This window comes from Atheta coriaria, unplaced genomic scaffold, assembly GCF_025399875.1.
Source record: "Atheta coriaria isolate IRGN ID8LTWV9N9 unplaced genomic scaffold, Caltech_Dcor_3.1 hic_scaffold_7_pilon, whole genome shotgun sequence".
Classification (NCBI taxonomy): Eukaryota; Metazoa; Arthropoda; class Insecta; order Coleoptera; family Staphylinidae; genus Dalotia; species Dalotia coriaria.
The window spans coordinates 5,734,466-5,748,270 of NW_027045449.1; the positions used below are offsets into that span (position 1 = coordinate 5,734,466).

The 13,805-nt window shown below is 34.8% G+C and overlaps 2 protein-coding genes across 3 annotated transcripts in view; one reads left to right on the top strand and one right to left on the bottom strand.

The window, feature by feature from the left end:
- Positions 1-316: 316 nt before the first annotated feature.
- LOC135796529 (protein LZIC-like) lies at positions 317-1,536 on the bottom strand. Its single transcript, XM_065308583.1, has 3 exons — positions 1,241-1,536; positions 1,039-1,174; positions 317-975 (listed from the first exon to the last, which is right to left on the bottom strand). Exons 1-3 carry the CDS (start codon positions 1,339-1,341, stop codon positions 691-693), a joined length of 522 nt encoding a protein of 173 aa, XP_065164655.1. The 5' UTR covers positions 1,342-1,536; the 3' UTR covers positions 317-690.
- Positions 1,537-1,843: 307 nt separating this feature from the next.
- MCU (mitochondrial calcium uniporter) overlaps positions 1,844-13,805 on the top strand; it is a 63,352-nt gene continuing 51,390 nt past the window's right edge. Inside the window, exons 1-2 of one of the 2 annotated variants that reach the window (XM_065308581.1) lie at positions 1,844-2,320; positions 7,082-7,277. In XM_065308581.1, coding sequence (XP_065164653.1) covers positions 2,213-2,320; positions 7,082-7,277 — 304 coding nt within the window. In that variant the 5' untranslated portion in view covers positions 1,844-2,212. The remainder of the gene's footprint in view (positions 2,321-7,081; positions 7,278-13,805) is intronic. The other variant, XM_065308582.1, reaches the window with a different exon arrangement.

Here is a 13,805-nt window from a genome sequence, read left to right on the forward strand (position 1 = left end):
TAATTCTAATATCCTGTAGAAAATTCAGACTTTTATTTCTTACAGAAATAAAGTAATTTTGATTATAGTTCTGGAATAGGGCGACAAAAGAAACCCACATCTTGTGAAAATTGATTTCAACGTTTCTGCTATCATAAAATGTTCGTAAAAAAGAAACAGAAGTTATGTTTTAAATTAAATTTTCTCTTAAGCCAGAACTGAACTTAAATTTAAATTAATTTTCGACAATGAGACATTTCTGTTGCAGAGTCATTGAATAGATAATCAAAATATTCTCCGCGTATCGGTGGATGTAGCCGCAGAGAAACGACAGGCACCAATATCCAGAAATTTATTTTACATCAGCTTAAAAATATAAAGTTAAAAATCTTAGATTTCTAAAATATTATGTGGAACGTAATTCCTAATTTCAGTATAAAATGTACATATGTATAGGAAAAGTATTGATATTTGCCCGCACACATCGCCCACAAAGGTATATCAGTCAAGCAACATTTATAATTATTACATTTCCATAATATTACTATCAAAATTAGACTGGATTTGATATATAATCCAACTTTCTATTTTGACTTCAATATAAACAAAAATGGCAAATCAGGGCACATTTTAAAAACACCAGCATATTCATCAAAGCAATATAAGATGAAAACACTCAAAATGCCTCATGAAAACTTGCCCATGATAAAATTATTCATTCACTTCTACAAACTCAACATTACTTAAATTATTAGCATTGTTTGTGTATTCATCCAGAAAGCAAAGCTGTCCAACACTTAATTCTTCTCCCAATTGCCTTAGAACAATTAAGATTTCCACCTTTAATTTATCAAAAGCTTCTTTGGTTATTTTGTTCAATTTGTACTCAGCTTCCAAACCAGTAAGCTTTTCTTTTAATTGCTGTGGTTCCATTTTTCCAAAGAGTTTAATAACTTCATTTGTGTTGAATGCACCAGATATGGCTGATTGGATAGCCTGTATATAAACATAACAAAAAAGTATTTATAACAATCTATTTTAAGCCTTATCAATACTTACAAGTTGCATAGCACCCATTGTGTTCACCAATGATATATCACCCTTTGCAAGTTTGGCTAAACTATCATTAAATTCCTGAAGTTGGTCCAGAGTGTCCTGTCGTGCTTCCTCATACTCTTCTGCATCTAGTTCGTCCCTATAGTATATTAAATCAATAATAAATAATCGATTATAACTTATTTCACAATAGTTAAATACTAACTTTGCTTCTTCCAAGTCTTTAAGTTGTTCAATCAGTCTATCCAATTGACTTTCCATGTTTTTCTTCAGGAGTTCCGTCTCATTTTTTCCGTGAGAAGTCATTTTTATGTATTTAAACACTTTAAACAAAGATTATGTTGTAATAGCCGCTGGTAAACCCCTGGAGTAAACAATATAAAATTCGTGGTTATGTTATTATTTTGAAAGTACAACTTTCAAATTTATAAAATCAGGTAGAAAGTGTGAAGAATAAATTCACATATTAATTTCCGTTTGTCGTACATTTTTTTTCACTTTATTAATCAAGTAATAACTACATACTAAACTTTGTACCGAAATACTATCTTATTATCAAACTCGTCTTTATAATTCTGACGACAGATGGCACTACCGTGTCAATAATAATATTTTCTCGAAAAGATAAATACAGATACGCATTCCAAACAAACCAATTATTATCTATGAAACACAGGTGTATCTCAAATATCACAAAAACATCATGTGACGCATTAGATAATACCACTAAAAAACAACTCTAAAGTGGGATTAAATCATTATTTAACACTCGATTGAATGAATGTTAATTTACGATAGTTTCGTGCATTTCATAGTTGCACGCCTAACGTGAACGAAACCTGCACCCCTTTTCGGATCACCCGAAGAGCAGTCTATCCGGGCAGGTGTGTGTCAGTTCAGTTCCCGGCGTTTTTCGGCGTTGTGCGCGGTATCACAATCGTTCTTGCGCCGGCAGCGCGGCGCGGGATACTCGCCGGCGCGAATACCGCGAATCATCTTCCGTCGCAGTCTCGTCGCGCTCGTGCTCCGGTCCGTGTCGTGCGCGGTCTCCCCCCGACGTCCCGCGATAGCGAGAGTGTAGCAGTGCGGATATCTGCGCGGCCCCCGGCGGCCGAAGAGTGCGCTGTGAGTGCGTGCGGGCGGTGGTAGTTTAGCGGCGGATACTTTTCTTCCTGCGATGGCGCTCGCGGGCGGCAAGATCGTCCGCAGGATCGGCACGATGTGTCGAATCGAACTCGTGCAGGGATTTCAACACGCCACGGCTAATTCTTCTTATTTAAATAACGTAAGTTAGTTAAGTTTCAACAAGCAAGCAACACAAAATACATTCATATTATTATTATTCTTGTTGTACAATATTAACACAACAAGTTTGTGATGAGTATTTTCACTGTTCCTGCAGGAGTTACACCCCTTTTGTTGCAGTCGGCAATGCGTACATCCCGGGCGCGTAGAAATGTGTCACGCACTTTCATTCAACAAATTATGTTTAATAACAATCATCGTGGTGCTTTTATTAAAACTATACAATGTTGAGGTTATGGGTGCATTTGTTTAAACAATCGTCAGACTAACTGGGTCATATTTTAATATTGTTTACACTTCAAAACCATTAGTGTTTCTTATCGATTAGTGTTTTTATTTTAAGTCGCAAGTTAATTTTTGCTGCTATTGATCAGTTTCGCTTTCATTTGTTGCCATTAGCTCTGTTTATGTGAGTATTCTTTCCACAATTCAACAATGTGAACAATTATTGAATTATTAATGAAGGTTTCGTTGATTGCAATTCGGAATGCTTTCATTTAGTAAAAATAGTTTCATTGATGTTAGTTATTTACGAAACTTTATTCGATTGATCATTAATGTGGGACAACGATAAGCTATCGATGATTTTATAGTAATTTCTCTACGCTATTAATTAAAACTTAAATCTAAATTATCAGTTAATGTCATGATGATAATACGAGTACTTAGTATACATTTCTTGAGGTTCTGCGTTGTTTATATTTTTCTGGATCAATTTGTCCGAGATTAATGCATATTTTTATAAATAATCTGAGTTTCTTGTCGATTGTCGGCGAAAGGTTAAAGAGGTTATAGCATAGCATGTCCAGAACCAGAATCTTACGCACACATGATCACGTCCGATGCGGCAATCAGCTGTAGTCAATGTCATGGAACTTGTTCTCTGCTGTGTGCTGTTGTTAAATAAATTGTACAATGTAATGTTAAATTGTTTAATCCCAAAGCCGCTTGACAGCTGCGTGCAGTTAAGTAAAAGTTGATTGTCAACTGGATGTGGTTTATTAAATCCGGGAGAAAATTAATTTTTAGTTATTTGCTTAATTATATTGTATTAATATATGAAAATTAATTTGGTTGTTTTAATTTACTTTCTTTTGACGTTTTGTTATGACGTATCGGGTTTGCCAGCATGATATAAGCCGTAATTGGAATTTATAACATTAGTAATGCGATTACGAGTCATAATGTTGCGTTCGTTTGTTTGGGTATGGTTGAGTTGGCAAAATGTTTGAAATTGACTCATTCTGTACATGGGATGAGTATTGTTTTAGTGATGAGTGATGATTGTGATAGTCCGGTTGTAGATTTATATTTATGATTTCATTCATATTTATTTACATATTTTTAAAGTTTATAATAATTTGGTTATACTAATATAGTCAGTGGTTTTATATAGTAGATTTGTACGTGTCTCTTAGTACAAATTTCTCAAGGTTAATTCAAATTGGAATGAATTTTTACAAAATATTATTAATTGATTAATTAATCGCGAACTAATAACTTTATTTTTAGTATTTGTTTTTAAATGAATCAGTGTTAAATTGTGAATCTGGTTATGCCTCATTTTTATTGATAACAGATTCCATTTATCAATTATTTATATGCCAATTTATGTACAATTATGAACTTATAATGTGGTAATACGAAAATAGTCAAAGTTTTTCTTTTTATATGAGGTTGTATATCACACTCTACAGTAGGTATGAAATAATAGTTGCAATCATTAAAAAGTGAATTTTTATTTAGTTTCATGGCATTATTAATTTATTACTCGAAAACTAATGAATTTTCTTTAAGTATTTCTTCAGAATTTTTTTCAGTGTTAAATTCTGAACAAATTTTTATTAAAAGTTAGAATCAATTTATGTCTAATTACGGCTGTTTACAAACATATTTTATAAAATGTTAATAACTTTTTGTAAAATACTTTGATCAACATATTCCTTGCTTATGTGGATCTAAAATTTAATTAGGAATATAATTTTAGTGAATCATCAGTATAACACAAGCAGTTTTTGAATAATTATTTATTCATTAATTATAGCAATGAACTGATAATTTATTTAGTGGAAGTAATACATTTAAAAAGTGAATTAAAATGATGCAACATTAGTTGATACCTATTTCAAACTAATTGAAAATCTATTAGATAGTGTATTCCCACAACATCTGCTACATTTTCCGAAATATGCACATATCTGTAATCTCTAAAAGCGTATAAGCTTTTAATCCACTCGATTGCCTCATGGTGGGTTTCCTGCCCTCATATAAAACTTTGCATTACGCTGTATATCCATATACGTAATATTAATCTATATTTTGTTATCAAGATAATTAAAACTCGCCGAATTATGTAATATTTTCACGAAACCCATTTATCTGGTATAGTATGCGTCATATTGCATCACGATTGATTCCGGTGATAAAACACCGCACATTCACCACTTTTATTATTAATCCGCGCATTTCCCGTACAATTAGGCGAATTATGACTTTTTTCATTACTCGGCGAGGGCACCCTCGAAAAATTACAACGTGCGCTAATTTACCTGTTCGTGAAGGTAATCAACTTACGCGCTGCTATCGATCTCTTTGTGTTTTCTTTCGCTATACGCGGATTTGAACAACGGCGTGTTCTTTTGGGAAAAAAGTTTTTCTGTTTCAACTCACAAGTTGTTCAATTTAATTAACCTAACCCGACGTGCGTATTCCTAGATGGTAGATATCTGTCGGAGTGGTTGGCTAATTGAGTTTGCAATTATTTATAACAAGTTACGAAAGCAATCAAAGTTGTAATCAGATAGAGACGGCATTGAAAGTACAACTTCCTCACATAAAATAATATATTATATTTAAGATAGATGAGTAGGTACATATTTTTTAGTAAGGAATATTATGTGACACTAGCGTTTGCCTGCGACTTCGTCCCAGTAGTGTTTAATAAAAATATAATTCGTTTCTACTCTCTTTGTTCTAGACATAGTATGTGTCAATTCTATCAATAAGATTCGCAATTTTATTTTAAATAAATTAATTATATAAAGAATTGCTAATAATGCACTTCAGCGCGCCATCTCGGATTCAACTATTTAACTATTACTATGATTGAATCTCAATGCCAACTTTTATCCTATAGAAAAGGGCTGTTATTCGAATTTTTCTTGCCGTAAGAACCATCCTTGGACTTTAACAAACAATTAAAAAAAAGAATTGGCCAAATTGGTCTAGGCGTTGTTGAGTTATGCGCTTACGAACAGATTTTGCGATTCATTTTTATATTATAGATTTAAGTTAGATAAGTAGATATTTTTTAGTTAGGAATATTATATGACGTTATCTTGAGATTTCCGCTTCTGTCGTTTCTGATGATATTGTCCCAAGGGAAGACGTATTTGAAGGGCGCACTTGGGATTTACATCCTCTTAGTGCTTACTTTGACTGAGCTGAATGTATTACTGTCGACTATGGTTGCTATAAGTCTCAAAGCTTTGGATAGACTTTATTTCCGATTAGCAACAAGTATCTTTCAGTCAAATAAATGTTTCATAGAAAAATATAAACTAAATATTCTCTTTACTCTATAGGATGTAAGGTGTGTCTTAAAATGAGCAAATATTAACTTAAAACATGTCAAAACTACAGTTAAGTTTATTGTCTTAATCAATATTAACCTTTTGTCTTGAAACTCAAATACTCCGAGTATAATGATAGAAAATGTTAATTCATCAAAATTTAGTTGATTTTAACTATATTATGAGGATAAATAATTCATCTCCCCACAAGTAGTAATTCTGGGAAGTTATTTCATGTATACAGCTTGTGCACCGTTGATCTACGCCCGCTAATTGCTCAAATTGCATTATTCAATTTGAACCGTTAACCAACTCACGTCGCCCCATTCGTGTTTGTCAATTATGCATCATACTTAGCGTCGTCATGTCAATCTCGAGTCTTCTCTTTCAAGTACAAGTACACACTACAAACGTAACATACGTAACTTTACCGTAAAAAGTTCAGAGAAAAACTTGGAAATATTTTTTATCTGTAAATAATACAAGTGTTTTGTTTGTTTGATTTGAAAAAAAGCAGGCTACTTGTACACACTTTACGTTAATGAATTAATTTACTTATATTGTAATGCATATTGTTTGCGCTCGTTGCGCAGCTGATTTAATTAGCCCGACTACAATGCGAACAAAACGCTACCGCGTTCATTAGAACCTTTTTGTATCCTTTGGGCTTTTGTTATCCGCGGAACTGATGATTCTCGGGTGGTTTCCTGCACGCGTTAGGGGATTTTCTCTTCTGTCTTCATCTTCATGGGACGCGTGCGCGTTTTTGCTCTGCGTGACGGTTGTAATGATATTTAAACTAAGACTATTAGGGTTTCTATTCAACATACATTAATCAACAGAAGTTGGTTGAGGATTGAGGTTAGATATCTCTGTTGTACATATTATTGTCCTTGAACAAATGGATGAAATGTATTTTCGAGAGTAAATTTGTGAATATGGGTTGTGAATTGCATTTAAGGATTTCACTGTTAGGGGAGGATGGTGGAGGATCTTGCGGTTTTGGCACCGAAGCGAAGGTCGTTTGAGCGGTTGTGGTCGGGCGTTTAATTTATGTGGGTACTGGAATAATGGAATAAAGATCATTTTGTTGGCAAGAAAATGAGATTTTTTCGAAATTAAAAATTTATGTGGTAAAAATGTTTTAATTCATTTTCTTTTTGTTTCAGGTTAAGTGCGTGCACAATAGATTAGTACTCAGACAATGTCGGCGTTTTGCCGCCACCGGGCCGGTGTCTAGTCCAAGTGAAAAACAAACTCTAACACAAGTGTGCAAGAAGGAGAATATCGCCCATCGGACGCCCTCGGCGGCGGCGAGCAGTAGTTCCTCATCTACTTCCTCCGATTCGGATTTTGATGAACAAGGTCAGTAAAAAAAAAAAAAAAACAAAGACAGAATTAAAATGGTTCCATGTAAATAGAGACGTAAACTTTGTTTTATTTGACTAGAAGTAAAACAAGGACATTTACTTAAATCAGAATCATTTATCTTTAAACTCTAGCGTAGATATATTCACTGAAAATTGGAGTATCCGATATCCTGGGTTATTTTTATCTTGTATCCTAAGAAAACATTTATAACTACGAACGTGATGTGAGAAATGACCAACCTGGAAGTACGAATAGAAGCAAAGAGGGACGACTCTTGAATGGAGTGACGTGTTCGTATCGCTCTCATTTATCCTATACACCGGGTGTTTTTATCTGAACACATGTCATAAATACACACACGTCGAATGTTAGCGTTGAGCGTATCTTCCACTCTTAGTGAGTACGCGTGCGTGAATTATTCAGTGGGGCCGAGATCGTCCAGCCAACTACGTGCGGATAAATAACCAAGGAGCCTGTTACTCTTAGTTTTTTGAGCATGTTGGGTTTGGGCATAAGTGTGGTTATAAAATTGGTGCATGCGCATACATATTGACGTTTTAATCTTGATCTGCTTTCTGCTTTTACTCACCTCAGGCTTAAAACATGGAATATTTTTTTATTAAACTTTATTTTATAAGGTCGTAAATAAGGGGCTTATGTTTGCTAGGTTTGCGGTTGGGGAATGACCCTAAACGACCCCAAGGGTTTCCTATGACAAGCTGCATAAATGACCAATCGTCAAGTACATTAACAAATATTTTTCAAGAAAAAAAAAGCAAAAAACTGAATTTCTAGTTAAATAAATGTTAAATTGATAAAATAATTTTAGTCCTGGAATAATGTTCAGCTAGTCTGCTCCACAAAGGAGACAGTTTCAGCGCGTGCGTATTTTATAATTAAGTAACTTTTGCACCGTTTAACTTTCCTGCGTCTGCATGAAAAGCATCAGGGAGCAATTAACGAAATTTAAAACTGTCAACATCGTAATTAAAACCATTCACTGATTTCAACCTGCATTTGTGTACGTTTGCCTCAAATAATTCCGGCTTTGAGCGATCCCGCGATCGGTGAAAGCGTTTGACATGTGAAATGCCTATTTGGAGAGCGTTGCCTGTCGCATTGGGACAGTGTTTATTTAAAGCCAGCTCGTAAAAATAACTGAAAAATAGGTTTTGCCGGAGGTGTTTGGCACGCGGGTATTTCGGGCGATTACAATTTCATTTAAATCAACTTTTCTACAGGTCATAAAGTTAATATAACGTGTTTGATTGTTTATTTTTACTTTTATGTGAATTGGTGAATAATTCAACTTGATTTCTAGTTGATATCTTTATTTTTCTTGGTGGTAGTTTATGATTTTGTCTAAATTTAAGGTTATATTGTATTATCTTGACCAGTGGCGTAGCTCTTATATATTTTAGAGACCAAAATAGAGAAAATTTTATTTTTTGCTTTTTTTCATTCATAAACCTACCAAAGGAAAGAAAAGTAAAATTGTAGATGTGAACTTGAGTTTTCCGCATCAATGCATAGTTTCAGTGATAGTTGAGGTTATGTTCATGCTTCCATTGAATTTACCTACCCACGCTATTTTTTTGCTCCAAACTTTCAATAACATTTAAAGTATTTGCCTTTTACTCTTTTTTTAACGGAAATAGAGAGTCCTTGCCAGTGCTCGATACACTGAGCTACACCACTGATCGCGACACATGAAAACGTCTGAGTAGAGCAAGTCAAACAACGTCGTCGACGAGAACAACCCAAAATTAGCAAATTTACTTTTCACATCCGCAACGATCACTCGGAGGTCTGCTTTGAGGAGCGCTTCTGCACAGTGCGAAACAAGGGTGCTTACTTTTGCAGTTTGCTTGCTCTGTGTGTACTAGGTCAATGGGATCTTGAGGGCGTTGGAGCAATTTACGGTTTGAGTTTGCAAGCGTCGTTAAAGTTCAATTTCAGGCGAAAATACTTCCAAACTACTCTTGATTGCGAAACAAAGCAATGCAATCTGCGACTAAAAATCGACGCTTTTAATTTTTGAAGCATTTTATGATTTCGCTTTAAATAAATCGTACGTGATCCAATTTTAAATTCGTTCAGCTCGTAAAACACGCTCTGCGAACATCCAAAAATACCGAAAACAGATTCGATGAATGTCCTAATTTCATCGCTTGCTACACATTACATTCGCATTCAGTTCAAATGTCTTATAAACTTTAACTTTATCAGATAGCATTGGTAATTACCTCCAGGTGAAAATATAAAGCCTTTCTGTCAGTGTTCGCATTTGTGAGTTGAAAGTCACTTTGGTAATGACGAGGCAAACGCTTTTTGGGCCGATATCTCGTTTATAAAACTCGCGTGAAAGTAGCGGACGTAATGCGTGTCTGGTGTGCGGCGTTTGCCCAGTCTCCTTTCATTTGCATCTATCGATTTTCGCAGGCGCGGCGCCGGCGACGGCTCGTGTACATTATGCATACGGCACGCACAGTCACAGCCACGGGTGCTGCCGTTGCCGCCGCCGCGCAACCGACAGGACAGTGGAACAGCAGGTCATGCACCATGCTCTCAGCATATTTGGAGGATACTTGTTACTGGAGTTTTCAGTGTTTCAGTGTTTCAGTGTTTTTCTTGTGGTTAACCCTGAAATATCAAATAATTCAAGCAAATTATCAGAAAGCAAAAAATAATTGGTTTTTTGAAAATTTTATCACAAAAAATACATTTCTGGCAATTTTTTAAAATAAAATCATATAAAAATCACATGTGTGAGTTGCGGTACAAGTTCTGAACATGAATTTTTCTCATTTGAACATTTTTCATTCACGAAATTTTTATTTTTTGTTTATTGATACAGCTCTGTATTTACAAACATCTTTTGATATTCCAGGGTTAAATTTAGGTTGTGCGTAACCGTGTAGCAGTGTTTCGTTTTCATTTTCGGTTTATCCCGCACTGTACGCTTGCCAGTTGCCATGTTTCACGTTTGCCCTCCATGCCAATGTTGTATGCGTAGGTGTAGCGCAAGATATGCATAATTCACGTTATACATGTTATATATTTTTGAGTTTACTGAAGCACCCGTTGCGATTATTAGATCTAAATTTGCATACGGCCACTGGACGTATATTTCTATTATGTTTGTGACAATTTTAATAACATTTGATTTTTAGATAAAGTTTAGACATACGCAATTAATTATTTATTAAAAACATCCTGTGAAATGTCAAGAATTGTATTCTTTTATATTAGTGAGTTGTGAAATATTTATATATCACTTAGCATTTTAAATTAGACATGAATTGTTCTTGAATTGATTCGAATTATTTATTCCTTGGACTTTAAAGGTATATCTTGATAATTTATTAATAGCAGTGTTTGAAAACATTTTTAATATACTTCATTCACATCGTGCCAAGTAATAATAGGGTTCTTTGCGCGCGTTGCGTGTTTAAGGGTTTAATAACCTTCTATGGTGGAGGCGCCACATGCGAAACTCTGAACACAATGTTGCGGGTCGCCGGATAATTTTCCATTTGTTTTCGATGCATATGCGCGGTGTGTTTCACGCGTCTATTTTCCTTTTCTGTTTTCGTTCTAATGACGATGCTATTTATTCGACGCTGGCGCTAGTAATGAAAATTTTACGTCGACGGAAATGTATTTATACAATGGAATGAAGACGAGAAAAAATTGCAAGAGTCACGCAGCTCTGAGGACACAGGAAAAGTTACACTGCTGTGTTTATTGAGAGTTGAGTATAATACTTGTACAACTATGAGGGAACTATGAGGAAACTACTACGTAGCAATAGGAAAGGTTTTCATTTGAGTTAGGAAACGAGGTGAGAATATTACTGGCGCGTTTGCATGCGATGGTTTGCTCGCCTGCTTTCTTGCACGTTTCAATTGTTACCCTACGTTGTGTTACAACTTGGGACACGTGGAGGTGAACGTGACAAATGCCAATGGGCAAATGTTACGAGCGCGCGCGTTTGGGAAATTGTCGCCATTTTGTCCATTAGCGAGCACGCACCGCAAATAAATATCGAAGGCGTAATTAATCGCTCTATCGGGGCCCGCATCTGCGATGGAAGGGTTGCGTGCGTGTGCACACGGGCAATTGCTAGTTTATTGCAGTTTAATCAAATTTAAGGGTTGATCGGTACGTTTATCGTGCATAGATTTCCAAAAAAATGTTAATTACATGAATTGCATTGATTATAATGATACTTGAATCATGCAATATTTAGTTTTTAGTTTTTACTAGTTTTTGTACGCGACTTCGTCTCGGTAGTGTTTAATAAAAATGTAATTCGTTTTTACTCTTTTGTTCTAGACATAGTGTGTGTCAATTCTATCAATTAGATTTGCAATTTTATTGTAAAGAAATTAATTATATAAAGAATTGCTAATAATGCACTTCCGCGCGGCATTTCGGATTCAACTATTTAACTATAACTATGATTGAATCTCAATGCCAACTTTTATTCTATAGAAAAAGGCTGTCTTTAGGGTTTTCCCGACAATTATTCGAATTTTTCACGCCGTAAAATCCATTCTTGGACATTAATAAACATTTTAAAACAAGAATTTGCCAAATAGGTCTAAGCGTTGTTGAGTTATGCGCTTACCAACAGATTTTGCGATTAATTTTTATATTATACGTACGAATTTTAATATTATACGAAACAAACCTGGTGTTATATGAAACTATATTAATCTTTGCTAGCACAATTGTTCCTCATTTATAAAACCCTAACAAGAAATTCTGGCAACTGCAACTTAAACTAAAAGTACCACATTTTTCAAAACTACCATGTAACAATTTTTTATACTTGTTGCCAAAACAAGCTGTGATAAACAATGTTGACTACAAACATTTCTTAACCAATTTGTTTAAGACACGTCCGCTGACCTTTTGGTCTTTTATTTTATTTTATCAAAACCCAACCGTTTTGTACCTTTGATAATGCGGGTAATAAACCAAGCCGACAGACAGCGAAGACTGAAGGTGAGGACGAGGGTGCGAAAAGGGTTCCGCCTCTCTACGAGTAGATTGCAAGCGCGTAGGTTTGAAATCGTTTCGAGGTTAGCGGACGTGCTAAATAAGGCCCAGCGGAAGATGTGCCACGATGATAAAGCTTGCGTCCACAATCTATATAATAACACCTTTGCGCCGCATCGCACCACAAGGACTATCCTTTAGATGTAGATAAGCAGATAAGTGGTGGTATATGTGAAGAGGATGTTTGCACTCTTCAATGACACAGTTTTTAAAGTGACACGATTTTGAAACGAAAATTTAAAATTCTACCGCAGCGATAAAAATTCACACGTTTTTCTTGCGCGGAGAAAAATATATATCTAGAGACTAGAAGAGAAAAAGTAAATCGACCACGATTTGACGATAAAATACTGCTACTATTTCTTTTACACGAATAAAAAAGCGAACAACCCGAGAAAGGACAAATGAATGAAATGAATGAATAAAACAATAGTCTGAGGAAATGTGTGCGGGAAATGCGCAAAAAAGCCAACGGAATGAAACCGCTCAAAAAGAGCAAACATGTGAAAATAAATGACTGCATTGCTTATTTTTTTCTTTGTTTCATGGGTGTTGTAGTCTGAACACATTATATAACATATTGCGCGAATGTTTTTCGAAAAAATTTCGGGAGTAGTTTTTATATCAAACAATTTACAAGACCATGAAACATGAAACATTAACCATACGGACATCAAAAGGCCATAAAAGTTGTTCGTGGCATTTCGTCACGTTTAGGTTTTTTTCTTTTTTTCATAGTCAACATTCAAAGGTTAGATATATCAGTGTCGTAGTATAGGGGGTGATGGTGGTGCTCTACACATTCTTCCAGTTCGCTTTAAAAAAATTATTTTAAAACATTTTTTATATTTTTTTGGGTAGGCAACCGAATATACGCCTAGAATGATACAGCTCAATCCCCCCTGAGTGCTATCCGTGCTTGCTACGCCACTGGATATAGATATACGTATAGAGTTTTTTTTTGCTATAAAATAGTTGGGTCTTTTGGGGTAAAAATGCGAATGGGTACTAAAACCTAAATATGATGTAAACTTAATGAGGATAGAAAGGTACTTACTGTCGTTTCGGCACAAGCACGTAAAACCTAACCTACAAGTAACATTTTGTGAATTACTTTACTAAACTTGGTTAACTTTAAGCGTCAAAAGTAAAAAAGCAATAATATAACTTTTAATAAACTTTATCGAATATCGAATAAATACCTAATAAATACATAATAAATTGAGTACCTATATATTACAAAACTTTTTATCTTTATTTGCTTAGGCGTGATTCAAGGTATTTACAAGCAACTGTTTCATAATTTTGTATTTTTTACCCACTTGAGATTTTTTAATTGGATATTGACGCAATATTTATAATGACGTAACATTACGCGCATGATTTTAAAATTTTCAAGTTTTATGTAAACATTGATTAATGATCAGCGTAAGTGATTGATTCGTCTGGTCAAGA